General features: G+C 50.4%; 1 protein-coding gene across 1 annotated transcript in view; it reads right to left on the bottom strand.

Annotated features, from left to right (window-relative positions):
* LOC144500861 (gamma-glutamyl hydrolase-like) overlaps window positions 1–12,068 on the bottom strand; it is a 31,694-nt gene extending 19,626 nt beyond the window's left edge. Inside the window, exons 1-2 of the mRNA XM_078224335.1 lie at window positions 11,963–12,068; window positions 10,215–10,246 (exon numbers count right to left, since the gene is read on the bottom strand). Of these exons, the coding sequence (XP_078080461.1) occupies window positions 10,215–10,246; window positions 11,963–11,979 (49 nt within the window). The 5' untranslated portion in view covers window positions 11,980–12,068. The remainder of the gene's footprint in view (window positions 1–10,214; window positions 10,247–11,962) is intronic.
* Between the last annotated feature and the right edge of the window lie 11,872 nt (window positions 12,069–23,940).

Raw genomic sequence — 23,940 nt, 5'->3', positions numbered from 1 at the left:
GGAAATGTGTGGGTAGATCGAGAAAGGTGTGGGCAGATCGGGAAAGGTGTGACTAGATCGGGAAAGGTGTGGCTAGATCGGGAAATGTGTGGGTAGATCGGGAAAGGTGTGGGTAGATCGAGAAAGGTGTGGGCAGATCGGGAAAGGTGTGACTAGATCGGGAAAGGTGTGGCTAGATCGGGAAATGTGTGGGTAGATCGAGAAAGGTGTGGGCAGATCGGGAAAGGTGTGAGTAGATCGGGAAAGGTGTGACTAGATCGGGAAAGGTGTGGCTAGATCGGGAAAGGTGTGGGTAGATCGGGAAAGGTGTGGGCAGATCAGGAAAGGTGTGGGTAGATCAGGAGAGGTGTGGGCAGACAGGAGGGGAAAGTGAGATCGGCAAAGCCGTTCGGTAGGAATTCCAGAGTTCGGTATCAAAGCTAATCCTGGAGACAGTCAAACTGGGGGTGCTCAAGAGACCAGGACTGAAGGAATACAGATATCCCGGAAGGTTGTGGAGGTTACAGAGATGGGGAGGGGGTGTAGGGGCTGGAGGAGGTTACAGAGACAGGGAGGGTGTAAGGGCTGGAGGAGGTTACAGAGATGGGGAGGGGGTGTAGGGGCTGGAGGAGGTTACAGAGATGGGAAGGGGGTGTAGGGGCTGGAGGAGGTTACAGAGATAGGGAGGGGTGTAGGGGCTGGAGGAGGATACAGAGATAGGGAGGGGTGTAGGGGCTGGAGGAGGTTACAGAGGTAGGAAGGGGGTGTAGGGTCTGGAGGGGGTTACAGAGATAGGGAGTGTGTCACGTCTGGAGGGGGTTACAGAAATAGGGAGGGGGTGTAGGGGGCTGGAGGAGGTTACGGAGATAGGGAGAGCTGTGGGGGCTGGAGGAGGATACAGATAGGGAGAGGTGTAGGGGCTGGAGGATGTTACAGAGATAGGGAGGGGTGTAGGAGCTGGAGGAGGTTCACAGAGACAGGGAGGGAGGGGTGTAGGGGCTGGAGGAGTTTACAGAGACAGGGAGGGTGTAAGGGCGGGAGGAGGTTACAGAGATAGGGAGGGGGTGTAGGGACTGGAGGAGGTTACAGAGATAGGGAGGGGTGTAGGGGCTGGAGGAGGTTACAGAGATAGGGAGAGGGTGTAGGGACTGGAGGAGGTTACAGAGATAGGGAGGGGCGTAGGGGCTGGAGGAGGTTACAGAGATAAGGAGGGGGTGTAGGGGCTGAAGGAGGTTACAGAGATAGGGAGTGGGTGTAGGGGCTGGAGGAGGTTACAGAGATAGGGAGGGGTGTAGGGACTGGAGGAGGTTACAGAGATAAGGAGGGGGTGTAGGGACTGGAGGAGGTTTCAGAGATAGGGAGGGGTGTAGGGGCTGGAGGAGGTTACAGAGATAAGGAGGGGTGTAGGGACTGGAGGAGGTTACAGAGATAGGGAGGGGTGTAGGGACTGGAGGAGGTTACAGAGATAAGGAGGATTGCAGGGGCTGGAAGAGGATACAGAGATAAGGAGGATTGCAGGGGCTGGAAGAGGTTACAGTGATTTGGAGGGTGAGATTGTGGAGGGATTTGAACATTTAAGTTCTGGCATTGACAGACTCGGCCCTGGTGAAAGTCTATAATCAGAGAACGTATTTGGTGAACAGCTCCTGGTGTCAGTCAGGACACAATCGATTAAGTTGTGGGTAAGCTGAAGTTTCTGGAGTGCGGGTTCCTGGGAGAAGCTAACGGATCAGGGGAGACAGGGTTGGAGGTAATAAAGGCTTGGATAAGGATAAGCAGCTGGAGGATAGAGAGAGGGATAGAGTGAGGCAGGGAGAGAGAGAGAGACAGAGACAGAGACAGGGAGAGGCAGAGAGAGAGAGAAAGACAGAGACAGGGAGAGACAGAGAGAGAGAGGGAGGGAGAGAGAGAGAGAGAAAGAGACAGACAGCGAGAAACAGGGAGAGAGTTAGACAGAATGAGACAGGCAGAGAGACAGAGACAGCAAGAGACAGTGACAGATTGAGACAGACAGAGTGAGAAAGAGACAGAGCAAGAAAGAGACAGAGAGCAGACAGACAGGGACAGAGGGAGATACAGAGAGAGGGAGAGATAGAGACAGAGAGAGAGGACAGAGAGACAGGGAGAGGGAGACAGGGAGAGGGAGACAGGGAGAGGGAGACAGGGAGAGGGAGACAGGGAGAAGGAGACAGGGAGAAGGAGACAGGGAGAAGGAGACAGGGAGAAGGAGACAGGGAGAGGGATACAGGGTTTTTTAGCGCATAAAGTTTAAAAGGCAGGCCGCACTATCCAGCGGGCAGCTTCGTTAGCGGGCAGCGGAGTGAGCAGGGAGCAGAGTGAGAGCTAAAGGGCTTTGGCTCATCGGGCTTAGGCGGAAACGGGCGAGGCAGGTAGGATTACTTCTTATTTTTGTAATAACTTAAACTAGGTAATTGTGATGGAGGGTCATGTGATGTGTTGTTTCTGCATGATGTGGGAGCTGGTGGATCCCACTGTGGTTCCCAGTGAGCATGTCTGCAGTAAGTGTTGGTTGCTTGAAGAACTCCGGCTCAGGGTTGATGAGCTGGAGTCTGAGCTTCAGACACTGCGACATATCAGGGAGGGGGAGAGTTACCTGGACACTGTGTTTCAGGAGGCAGTAACACCCCTTAGACTAACTAATTCAGCCGGGGGTCAGGGACAAGAGGGTGTGGCTGCGAGTGAAGCAGGAATTGGGATCCAGAAGGTAGAGTTGCAAGGGCCTCAGTCCCTGAATCTGTACAACAGGTTTGAAATTCTTGCTCCCAGTGTGGACGGGAACGGGGACTGCAGGGAGGACGGGCAAACTGCCCACGGCACCGTGGTACAGGGAGCCGTTCAGGGGGAGGAAGAAAAAAGAAATGTAGTGGTAATTGGGGATAGTGTAGTTAGGGGCATTGACACTGTTCTCTGTGACCAGGATCGAGAATCCCGAAGGTTGTGTTGCCTGCCTGATGCTCGGGTCCAGGATATCTCATCTGGGCTGCAGAGGAACTTGGAGTGGGAGGGTAACAATCCCGTTGTAGTGGTCCACGTAGGTACCAACGATATAGGCAGAACAGGAACAGGGGTTCTGCAGAGGGAGTATGAAAAGCTAGGAGCCAAATTAAAAAACAGAACCAACAAGGTGGTAATCTCTGGATTACTACCTGAGCCACAAGCAAATTGGCGCAGGGTAAATAAGATTAAGGAGGTAAATGCGTGGCTCAAAGATTGGTGTGGGAGGAATGGGTTTGAATTCATGGGACATTGGCACCAGTATTGGGGAAGATGGGACCTGTTCAGATGGGATGGTCTCCGTCTGAATCATGCTGGGACTAGAGTCCTGGCGAATCGTATAACCAGGGCTGTAAATAGGGCTTTAAACTAAATAGTGGGGGGGAGGGTTCAGGGGTATGGGGAATTACAAAATCAAAGATAAAGGAGAGGGTACGAGTGAAGGTTAATGATGAAGACATTCATCTAGTTAAAGGAGTCAAGGGCTCAGGCAGAGTAAAAAAGGTGACAAACACAAGAAGGGAGATGGTCAACGCAGTGCAAGGAGATGGTCTGGGGAAGGATAACCAGTTTGTGACAGGTAGGGACAGAGCGTGCAATCAAAAGAATGCACTAACAAATCGGGTCCATATAAAGGCTAGCATAAAGACACTTTACCTGAATGCACGGAGCATTCGAAACAAAGTGAATGAGTTGATGGCACAAATCAGTACAAATGGGTATGATCGAGTGGCCATTACAGAAACGTGGTTGCAGGGTGACCAGGACTGGGAACTGAATATCCAGGGGTATCAGACATTTTGGAAGGATAGACAGGAAGGAAAAGGAGGTGGGGTAGCTCTGTTAATTAAAGATAACATCAGGGCGGTAGTGAGAGACGATATAGGCCCTAAGGAGCAGAATGTGGAATCGTTGTGGGTGGAGATAAGGAATAGTAAGGGGAGAAAGTCACTGATGGGCGTGGTCTATAGGCCCCCAAATAATAACTTTGAGGTGGGTCAGGCTATAAACAAGCAAATAATGGATGTGTCAAAAAACGGAACAGCAATAATCATGGGGGATTTTAACCTCCATATTGATTGGTTGACTCAAGTCGGACACAGTGAACTTGAGGAAGAGTTCTTGGAATGCTGTCGGGATAGTTTCCTCGAACAGTATGTTACAGAACCTACAATGGAGCGAGTTATCTTGGATCTGGTCCTGTGTAATGAGACAGGTAAAATTAATGATCTTCTTGTGAGGGATCCTCTCGGAATGAGTGATCACAATATGGTTGAATTTCTAATACAAATGGAGGGTGAGAAAGTAGGGTCCCAAACCAGTGTCCTCTGCTTGAACAAGGGGGATTACAATAGGATGAGGGCGGAGAGTTGGCTAACGTAGACTGGGAACACAGAATAATTGGAGGGACAGTTGAGGAACAGTGGAGGATTTTTAAGGAGATTTTTCTCAGTACTCAGCAAAAATATATTCCTGTGAAAAAGAAGGAATGTAAGAAAAGGGATAACCAGCCATGGATAAATAAGGAAATAAAGGAGAGTATCAAATTAAAAACCGATGCGTACAGAGTGGCCAAAATTAGTGGGGAATTAGAAGATTGGGAAAGCTTTTAAAAACAACAATGAACTGATAATTCCACTCCATTGTTCTACTGCAGCAAGCTGAGAGGGAGTGATTGGAGGCAGCAGTGCTGGTGAGAGATTAATTGAATTGTTTATTTATTTAATTAGTCAGCTAGTGTGTGTTTTTTTTTTTGGCCTTTACCTTTGCAGTAGTATTTTAAGTTTAAAGTGAAAACTGGAAGTGGGCTGCTAAGGAGTCTGGGAAGGGTTTTTTAAGCGCGTGAAGTATAAAAGGTAGGCTGCAGTATACAGCGGGCAGCGTCGGGAGCAGGCAATGGAGTGCGTGGGAAGCAGAGTGAGAGCTATAAGGCTTTGGCTCACAGGGCTTGAGTGAGTGGGAAGCAGAGTGTGAGCTATAAGGCTTTGGCTCACAGGGCTTAGGCAGAAAGGGCGAGCAGGGGTGAATTTAATTCATTTTTGCACTTTCTACCTGGTACTGGCAAGGTATCTAGAGGGGATGGGTGTGCAGGCAGTGCTATGTTCCTCTTGCACTATGTTTGAGGTGAGGGACCACGACAGTGTCCCTGCTGATTACACCTGTGGGAAGTGCACCCATCTGCAGCTCCTCCAAAACCGTGTTAGGGACTGGAGCTGGAGTTGGATGAACTTAGGATCATCAGGGACGCAGAGATGGCCATAGACAGAAGCTTTAGGAATACAGTTACTCCGAGGAATGAAAACAGATGGGTGATGGTGAGAGGGGCTGGGAGGAAGCAGTCTGTGCAGGGATCCCCGGTGGTCGTTCCCCTTAGCAACAAGTATTCCGCTTTGGATACGGTTGAGGGGGATGACATACCAGTGGTGGGCCGCAGTGAGAGGATCCCCAGCACTGTGTCCATCTCTGTGGCTCAGGAGGGTAAGGGGCAGAGCGGGAGGGCAATAGTTATTGGGGACTCGTTAGTTAGAGGGATAGATAGGAGGTTCTGTGGCAGCAAAAGAGACTCACGGATGGTATGTTGCCTACCGGATGCCAAGGTCCGTGACGTCTCAGACCATGTTTTCCGGATTCTGAAGGGGGAGGGGAAACAGTCACAAGTCGTGGTACACATTGGTACCAATGACATAGGTAAGAGAAGGGACAGGGATTTAAAGCAGGAATTTCTGGAGCTGGGCTGGAAGCTGAGAGCCAAGACAAAACATGTGGTCATCTCTGGTACGTTGCCGGTGCCACGTGATAGCGAGTTGAGGAACAGGGAGAGAGTGCAGTTAAACATGTGGTTGCAGGGATGGTGTAGGAGGGAGGGTTTCAGACACGTGGATAATTGGAACACATTCTGGGGAAGGTGGGACCTGTACAAACAGGACGGGGTGCACCTGAACCAGAGGGGCACCAATATCCTAGGAGGGAAATTTGTTACGGTTCTTCAGGGGGGTTTAAACTAATTTGTCTGGGGAGTGGGAAAAGGAGTTGTAGTCCAGAAGTCAGTGAGGGTGGTGAGGTATTGGGGAAGGTATCAGGGTCAAGGGTGGGTACCGGTAGACAGGAAGGTGGGTTGAAGTGTGTCTACTTCAATGCAAGGAGCATCCGGAACAAGGTAGATGAACTTGGGGCGTGGATTGCTACTTGGGACTACGATGTTGTGGCCATTACGGAGACGTGGGTAGAACAAGGACAGGAATGGTTGTTGGACGTTCCGGGGTATAGACGTTTCACTAAGTGTAGGGAAGCTGGTAAAAGAGGTGGAGGAGTGGCATTGTTAATCAAGGATAGTTTAACGGCTGCAGAAAGGCACTTCGAGGGGGATCTGCACACTGAGGTAATATGGGCTGAGGTTAGAAATAGGAAAGGAGCGGTCACGTTGTTAGGAGTTTACTATAGGCCCCCAAATAGTAATAGAGATGTGGAGGAAGAAATTGCTAAGCAGATTATGGATATGTGTGGGGTCACAGGGTAGTTGTCATGGGGGACTTTAACTTTCCAAACATTCATTGGAACCTTTGTAGGTCAAATAGTTCGGATGGGGCAGTTTTTGTGCAGTGTGTGCAGGAGGGTTTCCTGACCCAATATGTGGATAGGCCGACAAGAGGTGAGGCCACATTGGATTTGGTACTGGGAAATGAACCGGGCCAAGTGTTAGATTTGGTTGTGGGAGAGCACTTTGGAGATAGTGACCACAATTCGGTGTCTTTTGTTATTGCAATGGAGAGGGATAGGGCCGTACGGCAGGGCAAGGTTTACAATTGGGGGAGAGGTAATTATGATGCGATTAGGCAAGAATTAGGGGGCATAAGTTGGGAACAGAAACTGTCAGAGAAAGGAACTAATGAAAAGTGGAACTTTTTCAAGGAACAAATACTGGATGTCCTTGATAGGTATGTCCCTGTCAGGCAGGGAGGAAATGGCCGAGTGAGGGAACCATGGTTCACGAAAGAGGTGGAATGTCTTGTGAAAAGGAAGAGGGAAGCTTATGTAGGGATGAGGAAACAAGGTTCAGATGGCTCGATTGAGGGTTACAAGTTAGCAAGGAATGAGCTGAAAAAGGGGCTTAGGAGAGCTAGGAGGGGACACGAGAAGTCCTTGGCGGGTCGGATCAAGGAAAACCCCAAGGCTTTTTACTCTAATGTGAGGAATAAAAGAATGACCAGGGTGAGGTTAGGGCCGGTCAAGGACAGTAGTGGGAACTTATGTATGGAGTCAGTAGAGATAGGCGAGGTGATGAATGAATACTTTTCTTCAGTGTTCACCAAGGAGAGGGGCCATGTTTTTGAGGATGAGAAGGTGTTACAGGCTAATAGGCTGGAGGAAATAGATGTTCGGAGGGAGGATGTCCTGGCAGTTTTGAATAAACTGAAGGTCGATAAGTCCCCTGGGCCTGATGAAATGTATCCTAGGATTCTTTGGGAGGCAAGGGATGAGATTGCAGAACCTTTGGCTTTGATCTTTGGGTCCTCGCTGTCCACGGGGATGTTGCCAGAGGACTGGAGAATGGCGAATGTTGTTCCTCTGTTTAAGAAAGGGAATAGAAATGACCCTGGTAATTATAGACCGGTTAGTCTTACTTCGGTGGTTGGTAAATTGATGGAAAAGGTCCTTAGAGATGGGATTTACGACCATTTAGAAAGATGCGGATTAATCCGGGATAGTCAGCACGGATTCGTGAAGGGCAAGTCGTGCCTCACAAATTTGATTGAATTTTTTGAGGAGGTAACTAAGTGTGTTGATGAAGGTAGGGCAGTTGATGTCATATACATGGATTTTAGTAAGGCGTTTGATAAGGTCCCCCATGGTCGGCTTATGATGAAAGTGAGGAGGTGTGGGATAGAGGGAAAGTTGGCCGATTGGATAGGTAACTGGCTGTCTGATCGAAGACAGAGGGTGGTGGTGGATGGAAAATTTTTGGATTGGAGGCAGGTTGCTAGCGGAGTGCCACAGGGATCAGTGCTTGGTCCTCTGCTCTTTGTGATTTTTATTAATGACTTAGAGGAGGGGGCTGAAGGGTGGATCAGTAAATTTGCTGATGACACCAAGATTGGTGGAGTAGTGGATGAGGTGGAGGGCTGTTGTAGGCTGCAAAGAGACATAGATAGGATGCAAAGCTGGGCTGAAAAATGGCAAATGGAGTTTAACCCTGATAAATGTGAGGTGATTCATTTTGGTAGGACTAATTTAAATGTGGATTACAGGGTCAAAGGTAGGGTTCTGAAGACTGTGGAGGAACAGAGAGATCTTGGGGTTCATATCCACAGATCTCTAAAGGTTGCCACTCAAGTGGATAGAGCTGTGAAGAAGGCCTATAGTGTGTTAGCTTTTATTAACAGGGGATTGGAGTTTAAGAGCCATGGGGTTATGCTGCAACTGTACAGGACCTTGGTGAGACCACATTTGGAGTATTGTGTGCAGTTCTGGTCACCTCACTATAAGAAGGATGTGGAAGCGCTGGAAAGAGTGCAGAGGAGATTTACCAGGATGCTGCCTGGTTTGGAGGGTAGGTCTTATGAGGAAAGGTTGAGGGAGCTAGGGCTGTTCTCTCTGGAGCGGAGAAGGCTGAGGGGAGACTTAATAGAGGTTTATAAAATGATGAAGGGGATAGATAGAGTGAACGTTCAAAGACTATTTCCTCGGGTGGATGGAGCTATTACAAGGGGGCATAACTATAGGGTTCGTGGTGGGAGATACAGGAAGGATATCAGAGGTAGGTTCTTTACGCAGAGAGTGGTTGGGGTGTGGAATGGACTGCCTGTAGTGATAGTGGAGTCAGACACTTTAGGAACATTTAAGCGGTTATTGGATAGGCACATGGAGCACACCAGGATGATAGGGAGTGGGATAGCTTGATCTTGGTTTCAGATAAAGCTCGGCACAACATCGTGGGCCGAAGGGCCTGTTCTGTGCTGTACTGTTCTATGTTCTATTTTCTATGTTCTGATAAGGAAAGGAAAGATAGATTCTGAAACTGAACTAACACAAAATATAAAAACTGACAGTAAAAGCTTTTACAAATATATAAAAAGGAAAAGAGTAGCTAAAGTAAATGTTGGACCCTTAGAAGACGAGAAGGGGGATTTAATAATGGGAAACGAGGAAATGGCTGAGGCCTTAAACAAGTTTTTTGTGTCGGTCTTCATGGTAGAGGACACAAATAGCTTACCGAAAATTGATGGTCATGGAACGTAGGGGGTGAGTTCCTTAAAACGATTACTATTACTAAAGAGGTAGTGCTTGGTAGGCTAATGGGACTAAAGGTAGACAAGTCCCCGGGCCCGGATGGAATGCATCCCAGGGTACTGAAAGAAATGGCAGAAGTAATAGCAGATGCGTTGGTTGTAATTTATCAAAATTCGCTGGACTCTGGGGAAGTGCCGGCTGATTGGAAAACAGCTAATGTGACGCCACTGTTTAAAAAAGGAGGTAGACAAAAGGAGGGTAACTACAGGCCGGTTAGCTTAACGTCCGTAGTTGGGAAATTGCTGGAATCCATCATTAAAGAAGAAATAGCAGGACACCTGGAAAAAAATGGTTCGATCAAGCAGACGCAGCATGGATTCATGAAGGGAAAGTCGTGTTTGACGAATTTACTGGATTTTTATGAAGATGTAACGAGTGCGGTTGACAGAGGGGAACCGGTGGATGTGGTGTTTTTGGATTTCCAGAAGGCGTTCGATAAGGTGCCTCACAAAAGGTTGCTGCAGAAGATTAGGGTACACAGAGTTGGGGGTAAAGTGTTAGCGTGGATTGAGGATTGGCTCTCTGACAGGAAGCAGAGAGTTGGAATAAATGGGTGCTTTTCTGGTTGGCAGTTGGTGACCAGTGGCGTGCCGCAGGGATCGGTGCTGGGGCCTCAACTGTTTACCATTTATATAGACGATCTGGAGGAGGGGATCGAGTGTAGGGTAACAAAGTTTGCGGATGACACAAAGATGAGTGGGAAAGCGAATTGCGTGGAGGATGTGGAAAGTCTGCAGAGATTTGGATAGGCTGAGCGAGTGGGCGAGGATTGGGCAGATGGAATATAACGTTGACAAGTGTGAGGTTATCCACTTTGGAAGGAATAATGGTAAAATGGACTGTTATTTAAACGGTGAAAAATTTATCTCAGTGCCCAGCTGTAAGCTCTTTCAGAACAGTTTCTAACATTTTCCCAATGTTTAATCACTCACCGATCACCGGTCTATTATTCAGCGCTTCAGTCCTGGGAAATTGAAGAGAAAAGAGTGAGTTTCACATCGTCCAATCTGAATCAATCGCTTCCTGAACTTCCGGCAGTTACCGGGAATAAGGGCTGCTAGCTTCTCCTTGGACTTGTAGAAATAGGAGGAATCCTGCCCTGTCTAATATCATTAGCTCCCATCGGCCTGTTGTCAAAACTCCATAAGTCTCAATCTTATTCCAGAATGTTCTGAATGATCCACATTTGATACAAACACATGTCACGGGTCCACACAACCTCCCCCCAGCAAAGCGCAGTCACTAATGAGAACATCATTGATACATCACCACACGCTCCGCATCCCAGAGAGAGAGCATCCGCATTCATCGCAATATCCCAGATACACAACAGCTCCCTCATCACAATCCGGCCCCTGACCCTGTGACCACCTTCAGACCCCAACTCACCCTGACCCTGTGAGCACCATAGACCCCAACTCACTCACTGACATTGTGACTACCCTCAATCTGAGTTCCCTCAATCCTAGTTCCCTCACTCCGAGCTCCCTCACTCCGAGCTCCCTCAGTCCGAGCTCCCTCACTCCGAGCTCCCTCACTCCGAGTTCCCTCACTCCGAGCTCCCTCACTCCGAGCTCCCTCACTCCGAGCTCCCTCACTCCGAGCTCCCTCACTCCGAACGCCCTCACTCCGAGCTCCCTCACTCCGAGCTCCCTCACTCCGAGCTCCCTCACTCCGAGCTCCCTCACTCCGAGCTCCTTCACTCCGAGCTCCCTCACTCCGAGCGCCCTCACTCCGAGCTCCCTCACTCCGAGCTCCCTCACTCCGAGCTCCCTCACTCCGAGCTCCCTCACTCCGCGCTCCCTCACTCCGAGCTCCCTCACTCCGAGCGCCCTCACTCCGAGCTCCCTCACTCCGAGCTCCCTCACTCCGAGCTCCCTCACTCCGAGCTCCCTCACTCCGATCTCCCTCACTCCGATCTCCCTCACTCCGAGCTGCCTCACTCCGATCTCCCTCACTCCGAGCGCCCTCACTCCGAGCTCCCTCACTCCGAGCTCCCTCACTCCGAGCTCCCTCACTCCGAGCTCCCTCACTCCGAGCTCCCTGACTCCGAGCTCCCTGACTCCGAGCTCCCTCACTCCGAGCTCCCTCACTCCGAGCTCCCTCACTCCGAACTCCCTCACTCCGATCTCCCTCACTCCGATCTCCCTCACTCCGAGCTCCCTCACTCCGAGCTGCCTCACTCCGATCTCCCTCACTCCGAGCGCCCTCACTCCGAGCTGCCTCACTCCGATCTCCCTCACTCCGAGCTCCCTCACTCCGAGCTGCCTCACTCCGATCTCCCTCACTCCGAGCGCCCTCACTCCGAGCTGCCTCACTCCGATCTCCCTCACTCCGAGCGCCCTCACTCCGAGCTCCCTCACTCCGAGCTCCCTCACTCTGATCTCTCTCACTCGGTGTTCCCTCAATCCTCATTCCCAGTCTGTTGAGGTTCCAGCTTTAAGTTCAGAATGTTTAGCAGTTTATTTACAGTTTTTCAATCCAGCGCAAACTCTCTCCCAGCTCCCTGCACTGCCATCAAAACAGAATCATTGCGGCTAACAAACAAAGTCAACCTCCCACACCCCGGGGATAGTACCCCTCCCTCTCCTCTCCTCTCCTCCCCACCCCCACCCCACCTTCCTCTCCCTCCTCCTCCCCCTCCTCCCGCAGATATAATGCAACGTTAAAGGTCTCTCACGTTGTCACTTTGTCCATGCTGTGTGGTTGGTGTTGAGATTGCTCCTTCAGGAGTTGAATGGCTGTCAAAGCGGGAGGTGCATTTTATATACGCTGCATTGCCGGGAGTTCCGTGTTGTGTCACAGACTGGGAAATCACAGAGGTTCTTTTAACTCTTTCTTCACCCGGGAATTTTGGAACACATTCCATCAGCTGGTGGACATTGCCGAGTTTAGCAGCAGTGTTTGTTCAGTGCTCAGCAGCAGTGGACAGGGACAAAGTGACAACTCATGATGACAAGGGTAGGCCATTCGGCCCCTCCAGACATTGACTAGGATCATGGATGGTCTGATTGTCACTTTAACTCCATTCTTCTACCTGTCCCCCAGAAACTCTGACTGCCTTGTCAATCAAAACTCTCTCTAACACAGCCTGGAATACATTCAATGGCTCAACCCCCACTGCTTTCCATGGAGAATTCCACACACTAACCACCCCCTGACAACAGAAATTCCTCTTCATTCTGTCTTATGGGAGACCATTTTTAAGCTGTGCCCTCGGTTCTAGATTCCTCCTATCTTGATTCTCTTGGTTCTAGATCCACCAGTTCTAGATTCCCCTCGGCTAGATTACCATGGTTCTAGACCCCCTATTTAGATTTGCCCATCTAGATTCACCGGTGTTCTAGATTCTCCAAAGTTCTAGCTTTCCCCTATCTGGGCTCTCCTGGTTCTAGATTCCCCCGTTCCAAATCCCCCAGTTCTAGATTTAACCCATCTAGACTCCCTGGTTCTAGATTTCCCTAAGCTGATTCTTGCTGCATTCAGGATAAAATCTCACATCCACCGGACTGTTATTTTGCAAACTCTGTACAAATTATTCTGATCTTCAGAGATCACATTTCTAAATGTTTACTGGAGGCAGATGTTATTGTGGAATGGAACCATAGAATCGTAGAACCCCTACACTGGAGGAGGAGGCCATTCTGCCCATCAACCTGCACCAACTCAGCATCTTACCCTGGCTCAACACCCCCCAACTCCCCCCTCACCCTCATTTCCACAACCCCATGCATTTATCATGGCTGATCCCTCTAACCTATCCATCTTGGGACACTAAGGGGCAATTTTACAATGGCCAATCCACCTAACCCGCACATCTTTGGACTGTGGGAGGAAACCGGAGCACCCGGAGGAAACCCACGCAGACACGGGGAGAATGGGCAGACTCCGCACAGACAGTGACCCGAGGCGGGAATCGAACTGGGGTCCCTAGCGCTGTGAGGCAGCAGCGCTAACCACTGTGCCACCGTCCCAACAACTATTACTGTGTTATAACAGCTGCTGAGACACCCATCCTGTTCTCTACCCCCAGCCCCCTAGTGTCAGCCCTCAGGGTAAGCCGCCATGTCAGAGGCCTCCCTCCCTCTGTGCCTCCCCTTCAGTCAACCCCTTGGATATCCTCTACCCGAAGACCCTCCCCACACGGTACTGGCGGGCGGCAGGCAGGGAATAAATGAGGAACATTAATGATGAAGATAAAAGTGAAACATTGCAATTGCTGGAAGTCAGTCAGAGATACAAGCTGGAAACACACAGCTGGCCAGACAGCAGCTTATGAGGTGGAAACTGAGATGTTCTTTCGCTCTGCTGACAGTTTCTGCTTTCCGGGTCAGATGTCTGTGTGAATCACTCACTGATTCAGTTTGTTCACGTTTCTGGAAATAACACTGTTCTATTCCTGTCCCATCTTCCCAACAAGAAAATAATTCATCCCAATGGCATTTACCATCAACTGAAACAGAAATTACAGCAATAAATTTCTCACTCACTCACGTGAGGCAACAGAGATTCACGCTGGGCCTCCCTTTTCTCAAGAAGTCCATCCTGGGGTGTGGGTGGGAGCTGGGATTGGGATTGGAGTTGTGGATATTATCAGTATTAGGGTCTTTATCCTGGTGAATCGATGGTGACCAATACATCCTTCCTGAGGAGTTAGCGAGAAGGGCACACTTACTCCAGACGGGATTAGCCAAGGTTCTGTTTGACTCTGCTCTGTATCAGTGTGATTTGTGTAACTGACACTCCGTCTGCTTTCCCATTGATCAGAATCAGAGAACATTCCAATTTGTCCTTTGTGGAACTTTATGAATGAGCTCAGACTTATCCATTCACCCCCATTTGCCGTAGTTCAGTCGATTGATTGAGTCGCTCTGTGTGACTTTATAATGTTCACAGTTTATTTACACAAGTTCCTGAGACTTTTAATCCAATCAATAAACAGTGAAAAGCTGAGAGCCCAGAACAGTTCCCTGGGGAACATTAATTGTTAGAAGCACCAATCAGATTCCATACCCTTTACCCTCACCGTCTATCTCCTTCCAACAGCAACAGCCCCCCCCCCCACTGCCCCCACCACCGTCACCAGCCCCCCACCCACCCACCCCCCCTCCCCCCGGTTCCTCCCCCCTCACCCCCGGTCCCCCCTGCTCCCCCACTGCCCCCACCACCGTCACCAGCCCCCCACCCCCCGGTTCCTCCCCCCTCCCCCCCGGTCCCCACCCCCCCCCACTGCCCCCACCACACCCCCCCATCCCCCCCCCCACCGCCCTCCCCCCAACCACCCCCCCACCATCACCAATCCCTGTCACAGGATTATTTTCATTAGTACTAATAATCTCTGATGAGGAATCTTATCAAATATCTTGTGGGAGTCATTGAATCAGAGAATCCTACAGTGCAGAAGGAGGCCATTCAGCCCATCGAGCCTGCACAACAACAATCCCGCCCGGGTTCTATCCCCGTAACCCCACATATTTACCCTAGCTAGTCCCCCTGGCACTAAGGGGCAATTTAGCACGGCCAATCAACCTAACCCGCACATCTTTGGACTGTGGGAGGAAACCGGAGCACCCGGAGGAAACCCACGCAGACACGAGGAGAATGTGCAGACTCCACACAGACAATTACCCAAGGTTGGAATCAACCCCGGGTCCCTGGCGCTTGGAGCAGCAGTGCTAACCACTGTGCTACCGTGTATAAATACAATATTTATATCTGGCTTTTTGTCACATTACTGTTTTTGGGATCTTTCTGTGCATGCAGTGGTTACAGAATTTCTTACATGAAAAGAGTGACTACATTTTAAAAGTATTTCATTGGCTGTAACGAACTTTGAAATGTCTGGTGGCTACGAAAGGTGCTACACAAATGCAATTCTTTGTTTTTTTTAAACTTGTGATCTGGAGGATGGAGATTAGCCGAGAACGGGGAAAGCCCGCGTAACCAAAGCTGGTGATGTGAACTGGAGCCAGTAAGTTGCTGCCGCTGAGCTGAACAATCTGGCTCAGCCAGCGAGCTGTTTCAGAGTGAGGGTGACGTCAATGTTCAGTGTGGGCCTTACACGTTGCAGTGACTCAACTTGTCAACACTTGCCCCGGAATGTGTTTCCCTGACAGCAGCTCTGCGTAAAACCACAGGACTCTGGTTAGGCGGCCCGCCAAAGAACAGAGAGCTGAGCAAGTTTCATGTTCTACTTAGTTGTTGTGCTGGGTTCAGGGTCACTGCACACAGCAGTGGAACAGCAGGTAGCAGATAGGCTGCCATTTCTCCTGTGGGAGCCCAGCCAGCACCCAGAGAGGCAGTGACAGAGAGTGAGGGTGGTGAGGAGTGAGTTCTGGGCACTGCCCCTTTGGCAGGAGTGAGGGGGCGGGGAGGGGGTGGGGTTTTGGGGGGGGGGGGGGTGGGTGTGGGGTGCAGATTCAGCAGAATGAGGGAGGGGGAAGAGGTAAGATGCTGATCCTCAGGGTTCAGTGTCTGAGCTCGCAGGTGCAGCGGGAGAGGAGCAGAGAACTAGAATGACTGGAAACTGGAAGTTCAAGGCCTGTGGGGGCGCCCTGACAGAGCGCAGAGACGGCCACATCACGAGGAGGGCAAGCAGATCGTTGCTTCACCTGGAGGCAGGGTTCAGGGGCCTTGCCTGGAGGGGCGGGGGGGGGGGGGAGAGGAGGAGGTAAAAGGACGGGTGATCCATCTGCTGCCATTACACAGAACGGTGCCATGGGAAGGAGCCGGGGTGTGGGGGATGACTGAAGAGGGGCCCAGGGTATCACGGTGTGAACGGTCCCGACGGGGTACTGACCGGGGGATGGGGGGAGGGGAGGGGGGGGCTGCGTGGGGGGTGTTTGGTGGTGGTGACATCACGGCGGATTTGGAGGGAATGGCAGAAAATGATGTGTTGAATATGGCGGTTGGTGAAGTGGGAAGTGAGGACGAGGAGAATCCTATCAGGGTTCTGGGAGGGAGGGGAAGTGGTGAGAGAAAACTGTGGAAAACTGGATAAATCCCACCATCCCCAATCCCTCCATATCCGCATAAACTGGTGAGTTACCTGAGGTGTTTAAGATGAGAAAAGGGCTCTTGTTCCTGTGTACTAGTCTCGAGGGGCTGAAGACCTCCTCCTGTTCCCATGTACTCGTATCAAGGGGCTGAATGGCCTCCTTTTGCTCATACATGATAGTCTCAAGGGGCTGAATGGCCCCCTCCTGTCCCTGGGTACTAGTCTCAAGCGGTTGAATGGCCTCCTCCTGTTCCTGTGTACTAGCCTCAAGGGGCTGAATGGCCCCCTCCTGTCCCTGTGTACTAGCCTCAAGGGGCTGAATGGCCTCCTCCTGTTCCTGTGTACTAGCCTCAAGGGGCTGAATGGCCTTCTCCTGTTCCTGTGTACCAGACTCAAAGGGCTGAATGGCCTCCTCCTGTTCCTGTGTACTAGCCTCACGGGGCTGAATGGCCTCCTCCTGTTCCTGTGTACTAGTCTCAAGGGGCTGAATGGCCTTCTCCTGTTCCAGTGTACTAGCCTCACGGGGCTGAATGGCCTCCTCCTGTTCCTGTGTACTAGCCTCACGGGGCTGAATGGCCTCCTCCTGTTCCTGTGTACTAGTCTCAAGGGGCTGAATGGCCTCCTCCTGTTCCTGTGTACTAGCCTCACGGGGCTGAATGGCCTTCTCCTGCAGCTGCCTGTCTGATGAGCAGGAGCTGTGCTGGGCTGGATGACTCACTCTGCACAGACTGAGCTCATTCAGGAGATTCCGGTTGGGAATTTCGGGCTGCGTCTCTGCATGTATATCGGGCAGAGTTTTACAGCCCCACCCAACAGCAGAAATTCCCATCCCCGCTGAACTTAACGCTTGCCGCATTTTCCGTCCTCATCAAGCATGGCCAATGCACCCTAACCAGCACGTCTTTCAGACTGTGGGAGGAAACCGGAGCACCCGGAGGAAACCCACACAGACACGGGGAGAACGTGCAAACTCCACACAGACAGTGACCTAAGCCGGGAATCGAACCCAGTTCCCTGGTGCTGTGAGGCAGCAGTGCTAACCACTGTGCTACCATTCAAAAAACTCAACAACATTCAGGATAAAGCAGCCCCGCTTGATTGGCACCCCATCCACAAACATCCACTCCCTCCACCACCGACGCTCAGTAGCAGCAGTGTGTACTATCTACAAGATGCACTGCAGCAACTCACCAAAGATCCTTAGGCAGCGTCTTCCAAACCCACGACCACTCCAAAGATGTGCGGGTTAGGTGGATTGACCATGGTAAATTGTCCCTTAGTGTCAGGGGGATTAGTGGGATAAATACGTGGGGTTATGGGGGTAGGGCCTGGGTGGGATTGTTGTCAGTGCAGACTCGATGGGCCGAATGGCCTCCCTCTGCGCTGTCGGGATTCCATGATTCTATGATACCATCTAGAAGGACAAGGGCAGCAGATACTGGGAACACCACCACATGGAGGTTCCCCCTCAAGCCACTCACCATCCTGACTTGGAAATATATCGCTGTTCCTTCACTGTCGCTGGGTCAAAATCCTGGAATGCCCTCTCTAACAGCACTGTGGGTGTACCTACACCTCAGGGACAGCAGCCAATCAAGAAGGCAGCTCACCACCACCATCACAAGGACAACTGGGGATGGGTAATAAATGCTGGCCAACCAGCAACGCCCATGTCCCATAAACAATTTTCTTAAAAATCAGACTGAATCATGGGGCAGGCCCGAGGGGCCTCCTCCTGCTCCTGTCCATATGTTCTTTAGTTTTTACTTCATTAATGTCCTTTAGGGAAGGAAATCTGTCGTCCTTACCCAGTCTAGCTGACATGTGACTCCAGAGCCACAGCAATGTGAGAAAAGCATGGATGTTACGGAAATTGGGGAAATAAATAGTGATGTCTTGAGCAGTGTACATATTACAGAGAAGGAGGTGCTGGAAGTCTTAAAGCGCCTCAAGTTAGATAAATCCCCAGGACCTGATGAAGTGTATCCCAGGACATTGTGGGAGGCTAGGGAGGAAATTGCGGGTCCCTTAGCTGAGATATTTGAATCATCGATGGTCACAGGTGAGGTGCCTGAAGATTGGAGGGTGGCAAATGTTGTGCCTTTGTTTAAAAAGGGCTGCAGGGAAAAGCCTGGGAACTTCAGGCCAGTGAGCCTCATATCTGTGGTGGGTAAGTTGTTGGAAGGTATTTTGAGAGACAGGATCTACAGGCATTTAGAGACACAAGGACTGATTAGGGACAGTCAGCATGGCTTTGTGAGTGGAAAATCATGTCTCACAAATTTGATTGAGTTTGTTGAAGGGGTAACCAAGAAGGTAGATGGGGGCAGTGCAGTTGATGTTGTCTACATGGACTTTAGCAAGGCCTTTGACAAGGTACCACATGGTAGGTTGTTGCATAAAGTGAAATCTCACAGGATCCAGGGTGAGGTAGCTAAATGCATACAAAATTGGCTTCTTGACAGAATGTGGAGATGCCGGCTTCTTACTGTTCTTGACAGAAGCCAAGGGTGGTTGTAGAGGGTTGTTTTTCAAACTGGAGGCCTGTGACCAACGGTGTGCCTCAGGGATTGGTGCTGGGTCCACTGTTATTTGTCATTTATATTAATGATTTGGATGAGAATACAGGATGCATGGTTAGTAAGTTTGCAGATGATACCAAGATTGGTGGCATGGTGGACAGTGAAGAAAGTTATCTCCAATTGCAATGGGATCTTGATCAATTGGGCCAGTGGACTGACGAATGTCAGATGGAGTTTAATTTAGACAAATGCAAAATGATGCATTTTGGTAGATTGAACCAGGGCAGGACTTACTCAGTTCATGGTAGGGCGTTGGGGAAACAAAGAGATCTAGGGGTACATGTTCATAGCTCCTTGAAAGTGGAGTCACAGGTGGACAGAGTGGTGAAGAAGGCATTAGGCATGCTTGGTTTCATCGGTCGGAACATTGAATACAGGAGTTGGAATGTCTTGTTGAAGTTGTACAAGACATTGGTAAGGCCACACTTGGAATACTGTGTGCAATTCTGGTCACCCTATTATAGAAAGGATATTATTAAACTGGAAAGAGTGCAGAAAAGATTTACTAGGATGCTACCCAGACTTGATGGATTGAGTTATAAGGAGAGGCTGGATAGACTGGGACTTTTTTCTCTGGAGCGTAGGAGGCTGAGGGGTGACCTTATAGAGGTCTATAAAATAATGAGGGGCACAGATCAGCTAGATAGTCAACATCTTTTCCCAAAGGTAGGGGAGTCTAAAACTAGAGGGCATAGGTTTAAGGTGAGAGGGGAGAGATACAAAAGTGTCCAGAGGGGCAATCTTTTCACACAGAGGGTGGTGAGTGTCTGGAACAAGCTGCCAGAGGTAGTAGCAGAGGCGGGTACAATTTTATCTTTTAAAAAGCATTTAGACAATTACATGGGTACAATGGGTATAGAGGGATATGGGTCAAATGCGGGCAATTGGGATTAGCTTAGGGGTTTAAAAAAAAGGCGGCATGGACAAGTTGGGCCGAAGGGCCTGTTTCCCTGCTGTAAACCTCTATGACTCTGTGACTCTATCTGGTTGACCCCTAACTGCCCTCTGGAATGGCCGAGCGAGACATTGGGTTTGTATCAGGAGGTTACCATCAATGTCCATCAGTTACTTCTCTGGGAATCTGGGGCTGGGCATTAAATGCTAAAAATACCAATATCCCAAGAATTAAGGAGAACACTATCATTCAGATTGCTGATTGGAGGGGCAGAGAGGCTGGAACACAAATGGAGAACTCTGACTCTGACAGCAGGATAATGGGGAAGAAGGTTGAGACTGCGGCTTGACTACATTCCCAGTGGCTTCACCACCCAACCTGTAAACCAAAGGAAACCTGAAGTTCACTGTCAAAAACTAAATTCCCCAACAAGAACTGAGCAGAAGCAGTGGCATTGAAACCGGAAGAGGCTGTGAACGTCTGGGTTAACTGTCACGGAAAGCAGTTCCTAAAAAACCGTTTGTAGAACAAGACTTGACAGCGACTGACGCAGGTCAGAGATTAGAGTGCACCGAGCAAGGATTGTGCAACAGTGAATATTGTCCCACACATTGCACTCAGCACTCACACTCACACTCAATCAATAATGTAACAATGCGGCACTCCCTCAGTACTGACCCTCTGACAGTGCGGCACTCCCTCAGTACTGATCCTCTGACAGTGCGGCACTCCCTCAGTACTGATCCTCTGACAGTGCGGCACTCCCTCAGTACTGATCCTCTGACAGTGCGGCACTCCCTCAGTACTGACCCTCTGACAGTGCGGCACTCCCTCAGTACTGACCCTCTGACAGTGCAGCACTCCCTCAGTACTGACCCTCTGACAGTGCGGCACTCCCTCAGCACTGACCCTCTGACAGTGCGGCACTCCCTCAGTACTGACCCTCTGACAGTGCAGCACTCCCTCAGTACTGACCCTCTGACAGTGCGGCACTCCCTCAGTACTGACCCTCTGACAGTGCAGCACTCCCTCAGTACTGACCCTCTGACAGTGCAGCACTCCCTCAGTACTGACCCTCTGACAGTGCGGCACTCCCTCAGCACTGACCCTCTGACAGTGCAGCACTCCCTCAGTACTGACCCTCTGACAGTGCAGCGCTCCCTCAGTACCGACCCTCTGACAGTGCAGCACTCCCTCAGTACTGACCCTCTGACAGTGCAGCACTCCCTCAGTACTGACCCTCTGACAGTGCAGCACTCCCTCAGTACCGACCCTCTAACAGTGTGGCACTCCCTCAGTACTGACCCTCTGACAGTGCGGCACTCCCTCAGTACTGACCCTCTGACAGTGCAGCAATCCCTCAGTACTGACCCTCTGACAGTGCAGCACTCCCTCAGTACTGACCCTCTGACAGTGCGGCACTCCCTCAGTACTGACCCTCTGACAGTGCGGCACTCCCTCAGTACTGACCCTCTGACAGTGCAGCAATCCCTCAGTACTGACCCTCTGACAGTGCAGCACTCCCTCAGTACTGACCCTCTGACAGTGCAGCACTCCCTCAGCACTGACCCTGTGACAGTGCGGCACTCCCTCAGCACTGACCCTGTGACAGTGCAGCACTCCCTCGTAGTGACAGAGAGAAACAAACGAAACAAAGAACAGTACAGCACGGGAAACAGGCCCTTCGGCCCTCCAAGCCTGTGCCGCTCATATGTCCAATTAGACCATTTGTTTCTATCCCTCCATTCCCAGGCTGCTCATGTGACTATCCAGGTAAGTCTTAAACGATGTCAGCGTGCCTGCCTCCACCACCCTACTTGGCAGCGCATTCCAGGCCCCCACCACACTCTGTGTAAAAAACATCCCTCTGATATCTGAGTTATACCTCGCCCCTCTCACCTTGAGCCTATGACCCCTCATGATCGTCACCTCCGACCTGGGAAAAAGCTTCCCACTGTTCACCCTATCTATACCCTTCATAATTCTGTACACCTCTATTAGATCTCCCCTCATTCTCCGTCTTTCCAGGGAGAACAAGTCCAGTTTACCCAATCTCTCCTCATAGCTAAGACCCTCCATACCAGGCAACATCCTGGTGAACCTTCTCTGCACTCTCTCTAAAGCCTCCACGTCCTTCTGGCAGTGCGGCGACCAGAACTGGACGCAGTATTCCAAATGTGGCCTAACCAGCGTTCTATACAGCGGCAACATCAGACTCCAGCTTTTATACTCTATACCCCGTCCTATAAAGGCAAGCATATCATATGCCTTCTTCACCACCTTCTCCACCTGTGTTGCCACCTTCAAGGATTTGTGGACTTGCACACCTAGGTCCCTCTGTGTTTCTATACTCTTGATGGCTCTGCCATTTATTGTATAACTCCCCCCTACATTAGTTCTTCCAAAATGCATCACTTCGCATTCATCTGAATAAAATTCCATCTGCCATTTCTCCGCCCAATTTTCCAGCCTATCTATATCCTGCTGTATTGTCCGACAATGTTCATCACTATCCGCAAGTCCAGCTATCTTCGTGTCATCCGCAAACTTGCTGATAACACCAGTTACACCTACTTCCAAATCATTTATATATATCACAAATAGCAGAGGTCCCAGAACTGAGCCCCGCGGAACACCACTGGTCACAGACCTCCAGCCGGAAAAAGACCCTTCGACTGCTACCCTCTGTCTCCTGTGGCCAAGCCAGTTCTCCACCCATCTAGCCACCTCTCTTTGTATCCCATGAGCCTTAACCTTCTTAACCAACCTGCCATGTGGGACTTTGTCAAATGCCACAAGAGGTGGGGAGAAGGTCTGTAACTCTTTCTGTTAGAACCATAGAACCATAGAAAATTACAGCTCAGAAACAGGCCTTTTGGCCCTTCTTGTCTGTGCCGAACCATTTTATGCCTAGTCCCACTGACCTGCACTTGGACCATATCCCTCCACACCCCTCTCATCCATGAACCCGTCCAAGTTTTTCTTAAATGTTAAAAGTGACCCCGCATTTACCACTTTATCCGGCAGCTCATTCCACACTCCCACCACTCTCTGCGTGAAGAAGCCCCCCCTAATATTCCCTTTAAACTTTTCTCCTTTCACCCTTAACCCATGCCCTCTGGTTTTTTTCTCCCCTAGCCTCAGCGGAAAAAGCCTGCTTGCATTCACTCTATCTCTACCCATCAAAATCTTATAATGCTCCTGTGAATCATTTTGAATGTTTAACTCGGTTAAAGGTGCTATATAAATGGGAGTTGTTGTTAACTTGTCCATGTGGTTTCAGGAGGAGCCATGTGTGCTTCGGGCCTTCTGTCCCTCTCACCCCAGACCTTCCTCAGCCCTCACCCCCACTGCAATGCCCGGTTCACCCACGAGGCTGGAGCCAAACTCTTCACTCGGGGCGAGCTGCCTGTGGGAATGGGACCAGTGCCTCTGCCAACTGGTCAGACCCATGGTTCGATGGCCATTGGTTCCCGGGTCATTCGGCTTGTAAACCTGTCCGAGGAAAGCTGAGGCTGCAGGGTCCACACAGCGGATAGTGTCTGACTGATATTGGGGACTGAGCTCCAGGAATGAAGAAGTCTTGCTCTAATTGTACAGGTGTTCGTGGGACTATCAGGAGCACTGGTACAGTCTGGTCTTGATGTTTCAGGAAGGTTTTTCTTTCATTGGCGGACGTTGTTGTATGATGAGAGACCGAGTAAATTGGGACAATATTCTCGAAGGATTAGCAGAATGTGTGGTGACCTTTACTGAGTCGGACCGGATTCAGATGGAGCTTGAAGATTCTGAGAGGTCGGAACTCCTGGTCAGAGCACCGTGACAACAGGGCCACACTCTCAGGATGAGGGGGTCCATCACTGAGGACTGAGATAAAGAGAAATTTCTCACCTCAGAGGATCTTCGCAATTCTCTTCCCAGAGGATTGTGAATGCTCCATCCCTGACTCTATTCAAGATGAGAATCGGACTCTCTGGGAATCGTGGGATATGGGGAGGGAGCTGAGGCAAAAGAACAGCCATGATATTGAATGGTGCAGCAGGGGCGATGGGCCGAGTGGTCTGCTTCTGCTCCTATTTCTTGTGTTTTGTGTTAACTCTCTGTGCAGAGATCTCGGCTGGACAGATACAATGGGCGAGAGCTGAAGTCATGACCTCATGACAGCAGGAACACCAGTCAGAGGG

The sequence above is a fragment of the Mustelus asterias genome, chromosome 11 (genome assembly GCF_964213995.1).
Source record: "Mustelus asterias chromosome 11, sMusAst1.hap1.1, whole genome shotgun sequence".
NCBI lineage: Eukaryota > Metazoa > Chordata > Chondrichthyes > Carcharhiniformes > Triakidae > Mustelus > Mustelus asterias.
Note: the sequence above shows the minus strand (reverse complement) of the source record. Positions and strands in the feature narration are given on the sequence as shown.